Raw genomic sequence first — 18,553 nt, 5'->3', positions numbered from 1 at the left:
CGGGGCGCGGCCCCCGCCGGACGGGGGTCGCGGGCTGGGGGCCGGCGGGGAGCGGCGCAGCCTGGAGAGAAGGGCGCCCGCCCTCAGGGCCGCCACCTTCATGGCAGGCTGGGACGGGAGCCCCTTCCCGGCGCCGCAAGCCCTATCGAGGGGCCGGCGGCCTCCGGCGGGAGCTGCCCGCTGCCTGCGGCCCGGCAGGCGTTGCTAAGCGAAACAAACCCCGCCGGGCACGCACCGCCCTGGGCGGGGAGCACCGCGCCGGCGGAAGGCCCGGGAGCGGCCCCGACCGGCCTGCGCACCTGCGGGGCGCCGGGCAGCCGCCGGCCGCCCACAAAGCGTGAGATTTCCCCCTCCAGTTGGAATCCCATCTAATATTACGGGGCAAAAACGAAGCCCACCTGCCAGGGCAGCAGGGCCCTCTTCACACATCTGTGCGTAGGAAAGGCTTAACCAGAAGTGGGGAGTGAGAGCGACCCAAGGCGGCACATCTTTATGGCCGTGCCAGGCAGACGCAGAAAGGAGCTGTGTGGAAGAAACTGCTCGCGTGCTTTTAAAGGCACTCCCAGCCATCCTAGGCACTTTGGAGGGCAGCAGAGGGTGACAATGGCACAAGCCAGACAGCTGAGGGCACAGGAGTGGGGAATAATTAACTTTGCCCTAGCTTTCCAACACTGGGTTCTCTGCCTGGCTGAAGAGAAATATGAAGACACCAGCAGCAGTTTGGGAACACTGTAATGCTTAGTATTATGGACAAGGCAAATGTTGTGCCAGCTCAGAACATGACAGGTCATGTGGGCCTTGGAGTGCCCAAGAGAACAGCACATATAGTTGCTTTATACGTACGAGCCCCAGGATCACACATCAAGCAACTAGTTGTACTATCAATTAAGTTGGCAGCTGCTGGTCCACAACAAGCAAGGGTACAAAGTGAGGAATTTTATGCCTGCCTTGTCTTCCTAGTACATCAAGGAGTGCAATGAGCTGGCAGAGAGAGCACAGAGAACATCAAGTAGAGGACTGAGATTTGGAGCTGGGGCATTCCTGGCCTTTTTCTTACAAACCAGGATAAATATGTTCTGACAAAACCTTATGGAATAGATGCACTTAAATCTAAGAGCAACACAATCTGAATTTATTCCTACCATGGTAAAAAGCCCTGACTAAGCCACAGTGAAAGTAGCATTATTGAGTTCATTGGTGAGTAGTAAATTTATCTCAGCTATATATATGAACATCACTACCTGTAACTTGTTCATTACTCCCTGTGTCCTGGTTCTGGCCCGGACTGGGTTAATGTTTGCAGTAGAAAGGAGGGGCATGGCTAGGACCCTGAGGTAATTTTGTGTCACCTCACATCAAGCACAAGGCCCAGAGGTCCTTTGTGTTTACTGTGGCAAGAACTCACACGTGAATTGATCACCTCTCTTATACATTCTGTTATTAATATTGTTCCTGTTACTGTTTGGTTTTTGTTTCGTTGCTTTTTCAAGTAAATGGTCTTTACCTTTTGTGCCTCCAGTTCTGCTCTCCAGCCTGCCAGGGGAGGGAGGAGTGAGCAAGAAGCACATGGTTTAGAATTCTAAACTGGGAAATACTATTCCTAAACCATGACACCCTGTCACTGAAGATCTGCAAAAACAGTCAGGTTCCACTCCAAATCTCCAGACTTGAGCATTCTGCCTCACTCAAGTCCTCTACATATTCTGCTTTCAATACAAATGGCTCTTCTTTAATCCTGTGTAACATCTTTGATATTACAAGTTTGGAACTACTTTTCATTTATTTGGTGTTCAACTCATCAGCAAATCAGCATAATGTAATCTGATGCTGCCCACTGCAATGAGACTGCCCAGTTCAGACACAGACTGTGAATCCTGAAAGCACTTACAACTCTTAGCCATAGTAAGCAAAGCATTTATTTACTCGCAATAAAATTGTCAAACAAATCTACAGGAGCAGACCAGAAGTGGGCAACTTTCAGAAAAACAGGGGAAATTTATAGGAAAACTTAATGTCTGGTGTAACTGTGATTATTACTTTTGTGCCTTTTTTTTTAATACATTATGAACCTTTTTTTTTATTTTATACATTTTGAACCTTTATAATGTCTGTTACTGCGGTAGATTATTTTAAACTTAATCTAGGTACTAAAATAACTGTTTAGAACGTATTCATCATATTTTTATAATTTAAAGGGATTTTTCATTCATCACCAAGTACTTCTTGTTTGTATTCCTAGTTGTATTACAAAATTAAGCATTTATAAGACTTTTTACACTGTTCTGAAACCAATTTTGGGAGCTTTTGTAGTAACGAGAAAAATCTTAAAGAATTTAGACATGCTGTCATTTGTTGGGCTCCAAGGGTCAGAAAAGACCATTAGATAATCTAGTCTGATCTCTTGTATCACATTTCACTGCAGCATTTCTCCATGTGTTCTCTTCATCTTTATGTTATTTTTAATATCCAGGTGAATACTAATAATATCCATGTGAACTACCAGCATTTTCTAAACAATTTATATTGATATGGAAAGAGAAATTCTGCTGCTATGTGTCATTGCAGATTTAGGACAGGAACTGTGTCACATGTTAGTCTTTAAATAAGGGAAAGAACAGTTGATATGGTGCATACCTGGCACACCATAATTACCAACTTGCCTCCTCAACTTTCATGGCCTAAGCATGAAGAAAGAATTTGTCACTTCACCTGAAAAGGTGAGAAAGATGAGATGAAAGCGATGAAAGCTTCACAATGAGGATAATCCTATTACTGTAATTAGGGAATCATCATCTATCACTTCAGCTGTAAACAAAACTTGTTTTGTTTTCACTCAGGACTTCCCGAGCAAGTGAAGACATCTGAACCCTCTTCACTATTTCAGTGCATGAGAAATCCTATTTCACTAATTATTTGTCTTGTTTAGGTTTTTATTACCATGGGACTAGGAAACCTATTAAAACCCAATTTTTCATCTACACATATAGCAAATAATGAGAAAAGCTGTTTAAAATGTGAAGTATAGAACTGTTTTCTAAAGCAGTAAAACAGCATTCTTGTAGCAATAGTGGTATTGAAGATGAGGGAAATGCTAGGGGGAAAAAGCAATTTAAAAATATCCCTGAGCTATTGAAGGACCACAGACCTACACAGACCTGACAAAGTTTTAAAAGGTCCTTGCAGCATCAATCAAACTTTAGCAAAACTATACAAATGACTGCTTTGTGTCTAATTTACAATAACTTGTGCTCAAATTCACCATAAAATTTTAGCCAGTGTTAAAGATTATAAACACTCTTGAAAGCACATTTTGCTCAGCCTCAGCTCTCTCTCCAGATCAAGCTGCTAGCCCATATGTTTGAACCTTAATGCCCTGGCAATTGCCATCTAGCCCACATTTCTGTAAAATATGTTCAGGAAAAAAATCAAACTAGCTTAATATGCAAGAAATGAACTACAGAATTCTATCTGATTTTTTTACAGTTTTCTTTTTAGCTATCAAAGGCAAAGCTAAGTACAGAGGGAAACAAAAAAAATTGAAATTAATCTAGTGTTGAAATTTTTTTCCCACTCCACCTCTAACTGTGGTCACAATAATGTTTCTGATACTATTTAAAACAATTTCTTTGGTTTTGTTGTTGTTGCTTTACCAGTAACAAAATTTTTGGTAATGAAATTGCAGTAGCACCACTTTCTCCACAAAGTTGTCTTCTCGTTATATAATAAAAATATCTGTGCCTTTATTCATTTTATATTGGTGCAGCAGCTGTGCCTTGGCCATACTTCACATTGATTTCAAGTTCTGTGTACACACCCGCATCCAGTTTTGTGTGCATTCTAAGAATCAATGTGACATCTCTCAGTGTTAATGTCCTACCAGCTCTCTGAATTTCACCAGAGAAGAGCAAAAATTCTTTTGCCTGATACCAAATTTATTAAATCAAGTGACTCATCAGCCTGAAAGTCACTTTTTGATAGCAACCAGTATTAGACCCCCTCAGAAGGCATAATCACAAAGCTATTAAAACTCACTTTGAAACTCACTTTTGAACTGCAAATTCTTGTTTTGAATTACAGAAGTAATTTTCTGTGTTACTTAATGTGTTTCACAAGGAGAGCTTTCCAGCTGGAGGCCCTGAATCCCCCATGTTTCAAAAGCAAGAGCTAGTGTCCACTCTACCTTCTACAAAGATTTTGCTGTTTTATCATTAATGCATTTTCTTTTCTATATCCCCTTAGAGAGTCTGTCTTTTCTACCCTACATCATTTCATAGAACATCAGGGGTTCTCATGGCTTTTCAGAATTTCTGCCACATTTTTAATACACTGATTGAAATGACTATCCACCATGATCCCTTTTAACATCACTTCAGTGCAGCTGAGTTAAAGTATCAGCAAAAATATTATTGTAAACAAATACATTTAAGTTATAGTGCCCATTACATATATTTACAGGATGACAAACCTTTTCAGACCTTCATGAAGACCTGCTAGTTTTCCAGTAGTTTTCCAGTGGTAGAAAATATACAATAAAATGACCCCACAATTCAAATCTGTAGTTCAAAAATCATTCCACTTTACTTTTACTTTTAAGTGCCATCACTAATTGCTGATGAAATGCACTAACTCGTTCCTTCTGGGCTGGCCAGTTCAAGATGCAGCGAGATCTGAACATTCCTCTTCTCAGGTGCAGTGCATGATACAACTTGTAATCTTGGATATCATCAAGAAAGATCAGTATGATGGAGTCCCGATTTTGTTCAACAGCTTGCTGGAGAGCATGATACACCTTGAAACTGAAGCAAAAATAAGGCAAAATCAGTGTTTTCTTTTATGTGAAAGAGAAAGAAAAGATTAACAGGGGTCTTAATGTCTATTTTGTGATATACAATGGTTATTACTTTTCTTAAATTAGTTGCCTCTAACTAAAAGAAAATAAAATAATGCTCTAAAAGTATAATTTAAGTGTACTGTCTTGATATAGCCTTGTTTAGCAAAATCCCTTTCTTTATGAGACCACTATATAATAGTGAAAAGACTAATTTAAAGGCAAACAAAAATATTCTTTCAATGCTAGTGGTCTCACTCATTGTTGCTCTTCTTCAAATGTGTGATTTAAGGAAAGCAATCTGCAAAGATGTCAGCCTGACTTGAGAAAAAAACCCCAACCAAACAAAACAAAGCAAAATACCCCCCCCCAAAAAAAAATACCCAAAAGCCTAAAGAAAACCAAGAAACAAACCAACCAAAAAAACCCAAAAAAAACACAACAAAAACAAACCTAAAACCCCAGAAAAATAAATCAAACTAACAAACAAACAAACAAAAAACCACAAAAAACACCCAAGAAAATGCCTAAAACATTGACTTAAATATTCAAATTTACACAACCGTATGTGTGAAACAATTAACTTTATTAACTTAGGAATTATTTTGAAGTATATTTTACAATATATTAGGTAAATACATTGAGGTAGATTTTGAGTGGGTATTTTTCAATAAATGCTATTTTTTAATAAATTACAATTAAAAAATTATCTTATTAAAATATATCTTAAGAAATTTTTCCCCTTACAGATAAAATTTCAAATCCTACTCACTTTTTACACCAGGGATCCTGTAAAAGATGTTCAGTCACAACAAAAATAATCTTCCTGCTCTTTTTTATGCTGTTAATTGTGGCTTCGAATACACATACACCTGCTTCAAAATCCCGTTCTTCTAAACAAAACCTAATTTCAAAGTGGTTATTTTTTTCCAGAGACATGAAATTTTTAGACACCCAATTCTTGTCCTCTCTTGCATGAATAACATAGGCATCATAATCATACTGTTCCTCTTGTCTCTCAAATTCTTTAAAACCAAGCATTCGATTGACTAAAATATTCCAGTAGAAAGCTATTCTCCACCCTTCAAAATGGATGGTAAGGACAATAAAAATGAATAGCGTCACAGTACTGGAACAGATCACAAAAAGAAGTTTAAATGGAGCACTGTCTTTGCAGGCTGAACTATCAAAATACAAAACCAGACTACCATGATATTTAGGTGGGGTGTTGCAAATGTACTGGGACCTCAATCCAGGTATATCTGCTTGGGTCTCATTAAGCCAATCAGCAAACCAAGCAATGCTTTCACAGGTACAATCAAAGGGATTAGAATCCATCTCTAGTCTTCTCAAGCTCCTGAAAGGTGGGCCAAATACTTTTTCTTCAACTGAGGTTATCAGATTTTTCTGAAGGTTCAATGAATTCAGAGAGGCTTGGTCATCGAACAGAGTTGCTGGAAGTAAATTCAAATTATTTGAGCCTAAATCCAAGTGTTTTAATTGAAACAGACCCTTGAAAACCTGAACTGGAATTTCATCAAGCCCATTTGATTTTAAATTAAGAATTTGCAAATTGGGAAGACCCTTTAAAAAAAGAACAGGGCCATCCGGATTTGCATGTTTCCAAAGCCGGGCTAAATTATTGTGCTGCAAATCCAGGATGTCAAGTTTGTCAAGTCCATCAAACAAGTCTTCATTTATGTTTGCTATGTTGTTATTGCTGATGTCCAGGACAGTGAGGTTTCGTAGAGGATGAAAAGGTGAAGGAGAAAGTGCCAGATTACTGCAGCCTACCTTCCTCAGCATCAGTTTTCTAAGGCCTGGGACAAAAATGAATGATTCACTTTGCAAAGTCAAGTTTTTATTATAGGAAAGATAAATATCTTGTATATTATTGAGACCTTTAAACTCATGACCTGTAAGCTGTTGACTAATTTCATTGAGACCAAGATCAAGAATTTTCAGGTGTCCCAGGGAAGAAAATGCCCCACTTTCTATTGTAGAGATTCTGGTTTTTGTGAGGTTGAGAACCTGTAAGCTAGAATTAGCAAGTGATGAAAATGTTTTATTTGTTATTCTTTGTAAATTTATGTTGCAGTTGCAGAGACTTAGATATTTCAGGTTGTTCAGACCTGTGAACATATTAGCAGTAATTCCTGGAAAATTGTTATTATCCATTATAAGGTACTCCAGGTGGTATAGCCAATGAAAAGAAAAATCGTCAATTTTCCCAGTAAGTGAGTTTATGAGATTCAAATATTTAAGGCTGGATAATCCATAAAATAAACGTGAAGATACACGAATATTATTAATCTTCAGGTTTAAGTACTGTAAGCTTGAAAGCCACTGAAATGAGTCATTTTCTATGACAGAGAGAGAATTTTGGGAAAGGTTTAAAATGGTAAGATTTGTTCCTTGCAGTCCCTGGAAAGTTGACTTGCCAATGTAGGAAAGTTTCACATGGCTCAGTGAGAGGTTTCGAATTGCTGTGTTTGATAATTCTGTACAAAGTTTCTTTGTGCGATTTTCACCAAGTTCAACATTGTTCAGTATGAGGCCACGCAAATTTCCAATTGTATGGAAACATCCCGGATGAAACTGAAAGGACAAGAAAAAAAAAAGTCTTGAGCTAAACAAGGGGATTATGTAAGAAAGTTGGAAAGGCTTGGAAAGGATGATTTCCAAGAAAAATAGAACTCCTACACTCAGATTGCTTCACAGCCAAGTTCAGACAAACACTTTTTGGAGTTTATACCTCTTGTGACAATAGTTCTACCATTTATAACATGATTATCATAAATCTGAGTAGTATTATTTTAGAAGAAGACAGAAAGTGGCTTAGTGAGATGCAAGTTTGGATCCAACAACCAAAACTCCTTCTCTGGAAGTATCCTAAAATTTTTATCTTTCTTCAGCTTTCTTTTATTGGTATCTGCTAGGTATACTAATTTACTAGTTTTTAGGTCTGCTGACAGACAAGAAACCCAGTTTCTCTGTGCAAGCTGAAGCTACTATGAAATCTAATGCTACACACTTGGTTTCCAATATGGATCACAAGTTTTTATCATAGTGCTGGCCCCTCATCTTGATTGAGCTATCAGCTGAGGCATTAAATACTCCATTTTTCAGAATGATTCAAATGCATAAGGCTGCTTTTTAGATAGCAGTACTGCAAAACCAGAGTAGCTGAAAGTGGCACAAAATAGCAGTGCCCAAGAAAGGAGTAGTGCCATTTACCATCCTTGTGCCAGAATAGCCCCACTTGCAGTCACACAATGAACCAGGTAGGGAACGAGTGTGACTACAAGCTAACCAAGCCAAAACACCTGTAGAGTTTCCCCAGTGATCCAGCACCTAGCCTCATAAAAGCTGATATCAGGAAGAGGAAGGGATGAAGAGGCCAAGTAAATGAGGATGGTGGGATTCACTCCTAGCACGGATACAAAATTATACCACCTTAAAATATTCTTGTAGGTTCAAGGTACCTATGTTTTAGAGATTAATCAACTGGGAAACAAAGCAAAAGAAACAAATAAAAACCAAATGAACCAAGGAAATTCAGTATTCATGTGCTGAGGGGCAACCAGTTTAGAATTGCCACACTTAACTATCACTCTTCAAAGAATCAAAACACTGAGAAGCAGATCAGATAGCACAGATGGAAGACAAAGCACACGTGGGGTTTTTTTAAAGGAGCGGGTATATGTTTCTGAAATGATTATTTCTCTGATGTTCCCACAGCCACAAGTTGAACACTCCCTTTGATTAATTGGGAAGTGAAACCTAGACTGTATAATTAGACTTGCACAGTGCCACACTTTTTACCCACTTAGAAAGTGTGTCAGGCCTTCACCTTCAGCCCGTGCAAAAAAAGTTTTGCACAGAAAATAGCTGGTACGGATTCTAAGAGCATCTCAATTTTGGTCTGCCTTGAGACCTCTGAGCTACATGAAACCAGCCTTTGCTGATTTCAATGGCAAAACAGTAATTCTGTAAATCACTGCTGGAGGTCAGGAATGCTGTATAAAATAGAATGGGTTTTGGACCTCAGTGGATCAAAACTGTAATGTAAATGCCATACAACCATAAAGGATAGTTCCATTTTATACTTAAATCTGTTAAATTTCTGTTTAAATGCTTCCTACCTCTTTTAGTGGATTTGATGACAAATCAAGACTATTCAATGAGGTGTTGCTAAGAAAACTGAAGTCTTCCTTTTTCAACTCAGTGATTTGGTTGCTCCCCAACATGAGCACATGAAGTTCCTCCAACTGTTGCTCCAATCCTAAATTGGCTGACTTCAAAGAATTATGAGATAGGTCCAAAATTTTCAATTTCTGGAGAGAAGATGCAAGAAAAAAAAGTATATTTTTTTTTTTAATTTTGATCTTATGTAATACACAGAAAAATTTTGGAATATTTCATTAGAGTATAACTGATTAGAAATTAGTTGCAATACTACACTTACCTTTATAATACAGAAATGGCAGCTTTCAAGCTCCTACTGGAAGAAGTATTCTGAATTTTTCACACCAGTAACTTTCATGGTATTAATGGTATTAACCTGCTAATGTATCTACTGCAAACCAAAGTAGATTTAGTTCCTTGATTCACTGATTCATCTGATCCTGCCTCAGATAAAGTGAAAAATGCAAAAGTCTACAGCTGGCTGCAGTTACAACTATTGAAGTATTAAACATTGCATTCCGTGCAATGTTTAATACATTTTCAGCGTGGTCCAGCCCCGTAATGGAATGAGGAAGGTGAAGTTCCCAACATGGAAGCTGATTGCACTCACTTGTATTTAGTTGTGCCAGCAGTCCTACAATGCAAGCAAGTACAGCTCATGCAATTGTACTGGAATACTGAGTTTAGCAGGAAAGTTCAGACTGACTCAAAACCACATGCATGCTCATTGGAACACTGAGTGACAATTAGTACCTACACATTGTCCTTACTTTACTTTTTTTTGTCCCTAGGCTCTTCCCTTTGCATGAGTCCTGCCTGGTGCAAAGATAGCGAAATAGTCCTTTCCTGCTTTCTGTGGTGGTCCCCCAATCTCTGCTACAGACAAGAATATTTAAACTACCAGAGAAAGTAAAGGTACAATAAAAACATTTTTACTCTTTCTCAGTTCTTAAAGTTCTGAGAGACACTACATACAGCCTAAACAATGGCCTTCCTGGTTTGAATACTTAAACCTCAACCTTGAGAATTGAGGTTACCAGCTACCCAGGCAGCTCAGATTCCACAGCATCCACTTTGCTGTTCTCATCTGCTGCTGCTATTGGCTCAGCACACATCCTGCATGGGAGAGGTGCTTCAGAGGGATGCAATACGGAAAAAGGAATGGAGAACATTGACTCACAAAGATGACTGAGACTCCAACATGCTTTAACAGAAGAAACCACAAGGCCTCTTCTTCAGCAAAAATCAGTGAAAGATTATATGTTGGGTATTTTGAGATACCAAGGAAGTTCTGTATAACACTGGACAATACAGTAAATTCCCCATTTATACTTTACATGAAAAGGTGTATTTCTAACTCTTACCTTCAGGGTTTTGAAAGGATGATTTTTTATATTTAGTCTGTTGTATCCTAGATTGAGCTCAGTCAGGTTGGTGCAGGAAGCAAAGACTCTGTCAGGGAGCTTATACAATTCATTATGTTCCAACTTCAGAATCTGCAACAGGGGCACATTTTGGCACAATTCTGGTTGCAGTTTAGAGATGCTGTTGTAGCCTGCATTCAAGAAAACCAACTGGCTGTACTTGGTCAAATTTGCAGGACCTAGCTGTTTTAGCTGATTATGAGAAATGTCCAAACTCGTTATATTGTTTGGAAGATCAGAGGGAATTTGAGTCAGCTTTAGGTGACTGCAGTCAGCCATTTCATTTTGGATATGACATTGCTTTCCAGCTGATGCACATGGCCAGAAGACAAACATCAGTCTGACACATAAGCTGCTCCACCAAAGAATAGCGTTTCGCATCATTCTATCTGCAAAGGCAAAAAGAACACTGCAAATTACAATCATTTTGACATGACTCGCATCTTCAACTGAAAGCTAAGCAAGCAAGGCTTAAAAATATGTGATTTCATAGTAAGCAAACAGTGTTTTTTTTAACCCATGAATTTTTTCTGCATTTATTTCTGCAGAAGAGTTATGTCTAATAATATCTCTAAATACTTTTATTTAAAAGCAACATTGTTTTGCACAAAAACAGATATATTCAAAAAGCTACCAACTTTATCTATTATCAATGAACACTTCCAATTGCTTTCTCTTTTCTGATTTACTTTGCATTGCTGTAACATTCATAAAATACAATAAACATGACAAATTGTACATAAGCCTCTCAATATTAGTAACTGATCTCTGAGCTTAATTACATCTAAAATATTTATGGTTATATGCAGTAAAAATACATAATATATCACATCTTTCTTTCATTGTTCTTGCCAGTTTTTATTTTACAAGTCAATCACACAAAATTCTGTCTTTCCATCTTATAAAGAAAGAAGGAAGACCGGGCTATAGAAACATATATGAGAAAGTAAGAGCACACAAAATAAATCAGTACCAACCTAATCAGAGAAATAAAAAGATAACAGCCAAGGTGCAGAGGAGACACTGCCCCTAGATTCAATATATTTATCCAAATACTTTCATTAAAACTTATACATTTAAGAATTTACATACTTCATTCCATTTATATCTTTTGGTCATTTAGATTAGGATGTCAACACTGAAACTCTAATTTTCAATGTCTCTACCTGTTTTTTCATTACATTTCTAATGAATCTTAGGCTTTTTCATATTTTGTTCATTTTCCATTTGGTATCCATTAAATTCACCTGGTGATCTTGTAATGAAATTTTACTGCGCAAACAAAGAAAATTAAATCCATAAAAATTCTGATGAGAACAGAGCTGTGAGAGGTCAGAAGGATTTGACTAGTCTTCTGAGTCATAGAGCTTGTCTAATTAAATGGCATTTCTTCTAATCAAAAGAAGAGTCCTCTGTATCTTCCATATTATTCTCTACAGAATTATTCTTTAGTAGAGGGAGAACATACATTGTGAGTGCTTGCCAGAATGTTTTTTTCATGTTGCAGCAGAGGACAGTAAGCTTAGGTTCCTGTCTTCAATATTTTTCTTTTTTAAAAAATAGAAAGCTTATACTTTCAACCCTGATGTGTGACAGTGTCTCCACAGTCTTGATACACACTTATCTGTATGGCTTTCTGCCAACAAACTTGGAACCTACCTACCAACCTCAATTTACCAATTAGTTCAGTCTCAGCAGGATGGGCTCCCAGGCAGAGAAGGCTATTAGTGCCCCAGTACAGAACAGGCTTTAGATGGGAATAAACCTGCCTAGACTTAGCAGGAAGCTAGAAGAGCTTCTCAAAAGACTAACTCATGGGAAGTGTGAGCTTTCTTTCTTCTACAGCTCCCATTTCCCTTTGCTAAGAAGCTGTGTTTAATTTATATGATCGAGCTTTGAGCACATCAGACTATCACACTTTAGCAAACAATGAAACAAGAAATGAGAAGAGAAATTAAACCTGCATATTTGTATAGAAAAAAGGAAGAATTCTTCATAACTGATGTTTTCTGAAGAGACAAATTTCCACTAGCATAACAAAACACTCTAAGGAGTTGACACTGCAACCTGCAGCCAAACAGGAGCTTAGCAGGTCAGACCCCAGCAGAGTTTGACTCCATAGCTGACCTGCCTTTTCAGAGGGCATGCATTAGGACTGCTCCAGTGGCAAAAAGTCACATTATAGTCGCCAGAGGGCAATCTAATGGCTGCCTTTTTGGGAGCAACCTGGCCATCTAAGGGGAGACAGTTGTATAATCCAGTGGGAGTGGGGGTACAAGCAAGGGATAGAGGGACATAAAACATTACAAAGGCACACACAACAGATTACAAAAGATGGGTTAAAATAAACCTTAATGAAAAAACAATTCCATGCTGGGTACTGCATGTCAGGCTGACCCACATCCTGCAGCTCCTATAGCCTGGCTCTCCACTTATCTGCCACTGGTAAATGGGGAGGAGGAGGGGACAACAAACTCTTGGTCCTGCCGACAGCCTGGCCTGCTACAGCTGCTTCTAAGCATAGCCCCCGTGTCCCTGTAGCTGAGAAAATAAAGGACCACTTGTCCTACCTCTTTCCTGTGCACCCCAACTGCTGGAAACACTAAAGAAAACAAAAGGGAAGCTTATCTGTGACAGAAGCTTGCATCCTGGTCTGCATCATTCTCAGGGCTTGTTTTAGGGTGACCAGCCAGCTGCTGGGTTCTGCAGCAATTGTTGCCAGGCTCACCTTTAAGTTTGAAAGGCGGAAGAAATGTACTGCGCAATCACAAACCAGGTTCTTTAGCTGACTTCCAGCGAGGCCCAATGGGCTGCCTTTTCCTGGATTTTTCATTGTAAAAAGTCTGGAACCAGCTTTAGGTGTTTTAGCTGTGTCTGGGGGTCCAGTGAAGAAAGCGCACACCCCTTGTCAAATTTCAGGGACAGCGTTTCAGGTGGGCAAAAGGAAGAAATACAGTTTTAACATTATGAGCAAGAACTTTAAAAACTGGCACTGACTTGGCTAACTTGCAAGTGAAGAAAAATCCAGGATCAAGGAAATCACCCGAACTCCTGAGCAGCGCTTTACCTTTGCACCTCGAAATTCACATTTATTACTATGAAGTGAAGAATTTTACCGACTCACCTCTGCGGACTTTATCCCTGTGTGTCTGGAAGCATCCCACCTCTACACTCGTTTCTCAGCACACGAAAACGTGGAGGAAACACTCTGCCCAGAGCCGCAAGAAGTGAAACCGAAAGCCGAGGGAAGCGGGGAGCGGCGGGGCCGGCTCCGGCGGCCGGCGGGATCAGCGTCCCCGAGCAGCGGAGCCGCGGTCCCCCGTCCGCAGCGAACCCTCCTGAGATGAGAGGCTTCAGAGGTGCTGAGGATGGAGATAGCTCCTAACCCCACAGTCGGGCTGCTGCTTGTGCATGCTGAGCACAAGTAAACGGATTGAAACACACAGATTTATCACAAAAAAGCAGGAAAGAGCAGACCTGAACACTAAAGATCTGAGTCAAGTCTTGACGGGGGACTTCCTGCAACATCAAGGCAGCCAGAAGGGAGGACAGTGTGGCACAGAGTTAGCTTGGATGTGCCTCCAGAGACAATAATAGATGCTTCTTCTCTTGTGATTATATCAATTTGGCTAAGTTTAACTGCGCTGTTGAAATACCTATCAGGTCACCTGACTTTTAAATGAACTAGTTCTTCTAAGGCTGCTCAGTCAATTATTGCTGATTTACAAGCTGCAAAAATTAAATTACATTAGCTTTTTGTTGACACAAAAGTGGAAAAGAGTACGTGGGGGATTCACAGGCAGAATATGTTCACTAGCATCATCCCAAACTTCAAAGACAGAAGCATTTACTTCCATACATTTCTTTGTTTAATTCCTCTTGTGGAATAAAAAATGTGTTTGTGAATGAAATCTGGGAACATGGCCGGGGCAGGTAGCTGAGAACTCCAGGCATTGTTTGGGATTTAAGATATCTAGCAGCCAGCCAAGAGCAGTGGCTTTGACTAAAGTGTTTTTCACCTGGAAGTAACATTCAAAATGCCAGTAAATATGAAGAGATAAAGTACAGCTTTGACTCATCAGCTTTGACACTTTTCTGATGTGTTGCACTGACTGTAAAGATCAACTGCTACTGCAGAATAGGTCACATTGTCTGACTAGAACAGGTATCTGTAATATTCTGGCTTGTAAGAGCATTCACAACAGTTCATTTCACTATGGTTAGGTTGCTTTAACTTAGCCTAGCCAGGAGGCAAATTAGAGAACTGAGAATTCAGCTCTCAGATGGATTCCTGTTCAAACACAACCTCTCCTCTCTTTATTGGGACAGTTTCAAAGGCAGCCTTTGGAACCCTTTTCACTGCATCTTCCACTGCTCCAGCAAGCATGCATCAGTACTAGCACATATATAATGTCAATGCCTTTACTTTTCATCCAGGGAATTCTAATCCCAAAGAGAGGACCCTGGAGCCAGACAAAGAAGTCACTAATTTTTTGAGTTAACCTTTTAGACAGGGTTAGAGAAGGTCAAAATGTTTCACTTCATTATGCCACCATTTTATAAAAGAGGGTCCTCAATGTTTCATGTTTGCAGCGCCGGATTCATGTGTATATAACTATTGCTCTTAAATATTTTAGCCTTTTTTCATAAGGAAGTAGTAAAGAAGCTAGAATTTAGGACTTAGATATTCTTGTGTTGTGGAAATATTTTTGTATCTCTAAGAACTCTCCCCAAAAGCTGACAGCCTTCCTAAAATCTTGTTCTTATCCAGATTTCTCAATTAAGCATGCATATTAAATATTTTTGATTTGCAATAGTTTCTATTTAACAGCATCTCCCACCGTATTTAATTGTCTGGTTTCAGAATCCCTTCCATTTTTGTTGTTTCCCCTTTTTCTGGCACATTGCCATGCATGTTTTTACTGTATATTTCCAACAGGAAATCTCTATCCCACTTCACACACAATGGCTCCCATGCCAAGTGGTTTCACTGTGAACACAACAAACTTTAATAATAAAGTAGAAATTCCATAATTAGATTTACAGTCATGCTTGCAACACAAAGAGCAAACATTAGGACAAGCCTACCACTTTTAGAAATATTTTCCCACTATGCTTTTAAAGCAATGCAGTCTCTGGAATCTGAAGTTAACCTGTATTAAGAAGAGCCACAGGTGAATTTCAGCTTCCCATTTACTGACATCTCTATCCAGTATCTTTTTTCATTGATTTTCTTCCTGAGGAATCACTGTGGCTTCAAAGCCCTAAATGCTCAGATTCCCTTTGAGCTCACAGAAGGCAAGATGCACAGAAGTAAATTGTGGATGCCATGGGACAGAGAGAGAGAAACAGCAAGCATTTCTCCTAGCAGCTTGTGAGAAATTTTAGGGAGCAGTAAAGATGTGATAACCATTGACTATATACAATTTGCAGGTGCTGTTTTTCTATTTTATTTTTCTGTTCCTCTCAAGGACAGTGTGTGAGGAAGATGTTTCTGTTAGTTAGCCAATGGAATAGAATCTATGGTACCGCTCTATAAAAACCGCGCGGTTCTTTGGAATAAAGCCTTCTTTGCCTTTGCTGTGGTCCTGCCTCTCGCCTGCTCCTGCCCCGACCCCGGCCCACGAGTGACGGTAAATAACTGTGAAAACAGCCAGATAGACCACACTTTGTAATTCCTCATTCCCAATAAGTATTTGGCTGTGCTGACAGCTGACTTCAAATCCATAATTGCTTCTTTACAATGGCCCAAGCACATGTTTGTCCACACTTTTTTTCTAGTGTCTCTCATGAAAATATGGAAACAGCAGCAATAAGTTATTCTTTAGGTTGTTTTTTCTTCATGAAAATAAGCATATTTTAAACTCTTATCAGATTTCAGAAAGGAGACAGTCCCAGCTGCCAGGTATTAAAAAGTTTCTGAAGTGCATCACTACAGCCATAGATATGAGTTACCACATCTAACTTCCCTTACAAGGTAGTAATCAAATCATAAGCATGTTTTTAAATGCAGTGAATATTGATGGTGAGCCTTCTGGAAAGATCATTGTTTACATGGACTCCACAGGGATGATCCTACTCCTGTCTATTCTACATAAGTGTGTGGGATTTTGGTAATGCTCTGTTTTATTGAGAAAATTCAAGGATATTCACACATTTCTCCCAATACAACTTTGCTTAATTTGCCTTCTATTAACTACTGAAATCAACATAATACAATTTTAGTTACAGGTTTGAGGTTGCTGAGCACGATAATCAAAGAAATTGAAACAGTCCTTGTAAAATCAGATTCTGGTATCAGGGGTAGAGCTACTTTGTCAAAGTTTTCAAAGAAAAAAATTCAAATAATTTCAACTTCCTCATTCATGTTAGATTTTATTTTAGTAGTGGTAAACATGACCTGTGTAGTCTTAAATGTAACAAATGTAACACAAAAATTATGAATTCAGTAAAAGTATAGGACTAAGTAACCTGATTCAGTGTTCTTAGAACAAAGTTTTGATTCTACAGGTGTTTAAAATTTCTGGTTTTCATTCTGATTCCAAGTGAATACAAAAGCTATTTTAATCCAATCAACAGCTTTTTTAGGTCCATTGTCTACAGTGCCATTGTAGCCCTCTCTTTGCAAGACAAACAGAGACAGTTAGAAAATCATTCACAGAGAAGAAAAAAAAGAAAGGTCAACCATAACTACTGGCAAAAATATCAGGCTTTAACTATGATATTGCTGGATTGAGATAGAAGGCCCTGTGTGTTAGATTATTACCAAATTCACCTGCAGGCCTTAAAAATCTGTTGTTTTTCTAAGATTAATAGTGAAAACTCTTATCTATAAATAAAGCATGGAACAATATCTTTCAATTCCTTCTCCTAGCCAGAACAAGGGCACAAAAAATAGAGAAGTGTGTCTTATTGTGACTGGCTAAATAAAGTACTAGGTTTAACAGTTGATACACATTTACAATTTTATTTAATTATTATGCCAAGTTTTATGCAAGTAGTGGAAATATTGCTATTTTGGACAGAAGTTTATCTATTAAAATTTGTGAAATTCAAGAAAATATTTTAAAAACAAATTGTAAGTCACTGGGCCTGATTCAGTGTGTTGAAGCTAGAGACTATTACAATTTTTTTACTGTATTACACAAAATGTATTCCTTGAGGTCAGTTTCCTCTTGCCTACAGCTTATTGCTTTGAGCATACAAAATAAATTTGGAATCATTTGTTTGTAAATATAAATAGGCATTTGCATATAAATATGTTCCCCTGCATGGTAATAGCGCTACTGTTCTCCATTTACCATCCTGATAAGTGGATTTAATTACCTAATGTGGCAGTAACTTGGCTGTAATTTTGACCCAGTAGGGAATTTAATGGAATAACAGCATAACGTTCAGACTAATTTGCATTAGGGAAAGTAAAACTGGAGAACAATGTTAAGGAAGTGTGAGTCACCACTCTGTTTAGCACAACTAAAGCAGCATGTCTGTAACATTGAAAACTGGTTATCTGTAGGGTTTCTATTTTCTAAAGTATCAGGGCTTGCTTGAGGATAATAAAAATGGGCAGTAAAGACAAGAAGAAATCCTGCAGTGTGTTGTGCATTTATGCAAACAACAGAAAGTGAGATGCAGAGTTTAAAAAAAAAAAATACTTAAAATATGGATCCTTGCTACAGGAATGAGAGCACTCCAGGCACACAGAAATGTAAGAAGCCTGAGGACCAGGGATCAGAACAGAGCATAAAGAAAAATTCCATCTAAGACTGGCAGCTTGCTCCACAGCAGGTTACATTGGGTGAATTCTGATCTAATTTACCAGAAGTAAGGATTTATCACTCACTGCTAATAACACAGGAAATATGCAAGATGACCTGATGATTGAAGGTCACCAGAGAGGCTACTTAAATCTAATTAGTTTTTAATATCCATTTGAAACCTTGAGTTATGCACCCAATCACTAATCATTGTTAATTAAAAAAATGATATGAGAGCTAGAAAGATTCTGCAAGAGATGATTTTACATTCTGCAGAAAATCTTGCCAAGCAACACAGCCAAATAAAACCTGTAAGTGACAATCCGTGTCATTGGGATCTGCTTCCTGCTCTAACA

At 38.6% G+C, this 18,553-nt stretch overlaps 1 protein-coding gene across 2 annotated transcripts; it reads right to left on the bottom strand.

Moving 5' to 3' along the window:
* Positions 1-1,893: 1,893 nt before the first annotated feature.
* On the bottom strand, positions 1,894-14,053 carry TLR3 (toll like receptor 3). Of its 2 annotated transcripts, none has more exons than XM_059844669.1 (5): positions 13,565-14,053; positions 10,381-10,829; positions 8,974-9,165; positions 5,601-7,426; positions 1,894-4,796 (listed from the first exon to the last, which is right to left on the bottom strand). In XM_059844669.1, the coding sequence occupies exons 2-5, from the start codon at positions 10,822-10,824 to the stop codon at positions 4,568-4,570; spliced, it is 2,691 nt and encodes an 896-aa protein (XP_059700652.1). In that variant the 5' UTR covers positions 10,825-10,829; positions 13,565-14,053; the 3' UTR covers positions 1,894-4,567. The 2 variants fall into 2 exon arrangements, with proteins under 2 accessions (XP_059700652.1, XP_059700653.1); XM_059844670.1 differs by lacking the exon at positions 13,565-14,053 and adding an exon at positions 13,011-13,189.
* Between the last annotated feature and the right edge of the window lie 4,500 nt (positions 14,054-18,553).

This window comes from Haemorhous mexicanus, chromosome 4 (assembly GCF_027477595.1).
Source record: "Haemorhous mexicanus isolate bHaeMex1 chromosome 4, bHaeMex1.pri, whole genome shotgun sequence".
Lineage (NCBI taxonomy): Eukaryota > Metazoa > Chordata > Aves > Passeriformes > Fringillidae > Haemorhous > Haemorhous mexicanus.
Note: the sequence above shows the minus strand (reverse complement) of the source record. Positions and strands in the feature narration are given on the sequence as shown.

Excerpts from the sequence above, each read along its gene's own strand:
- TLR3 (XM_059844669.1), bottom strand. The coding sequence starts at position 10,824 with ATGATGCGAAACGCTATTCTTTGGTGGAGCAGCTTATGTGTCAGACTG. Across the intron at positions 9,166-10,380 it reads ATCCTTTCAAAACCCTGAAG|AAATTGAAAATTTTGGACCT; the intron begins GTAAGAGTTAGA and ends TCTTCTCTCCAG. Across the intron at positions 7,427-8,973 it reads CATCAAATCCACTAAAAGAG|TTTCATCCGGGATGTTTCCA; the intron begins GTAGGAAGCATT and ends TTGTCCTTTCAG.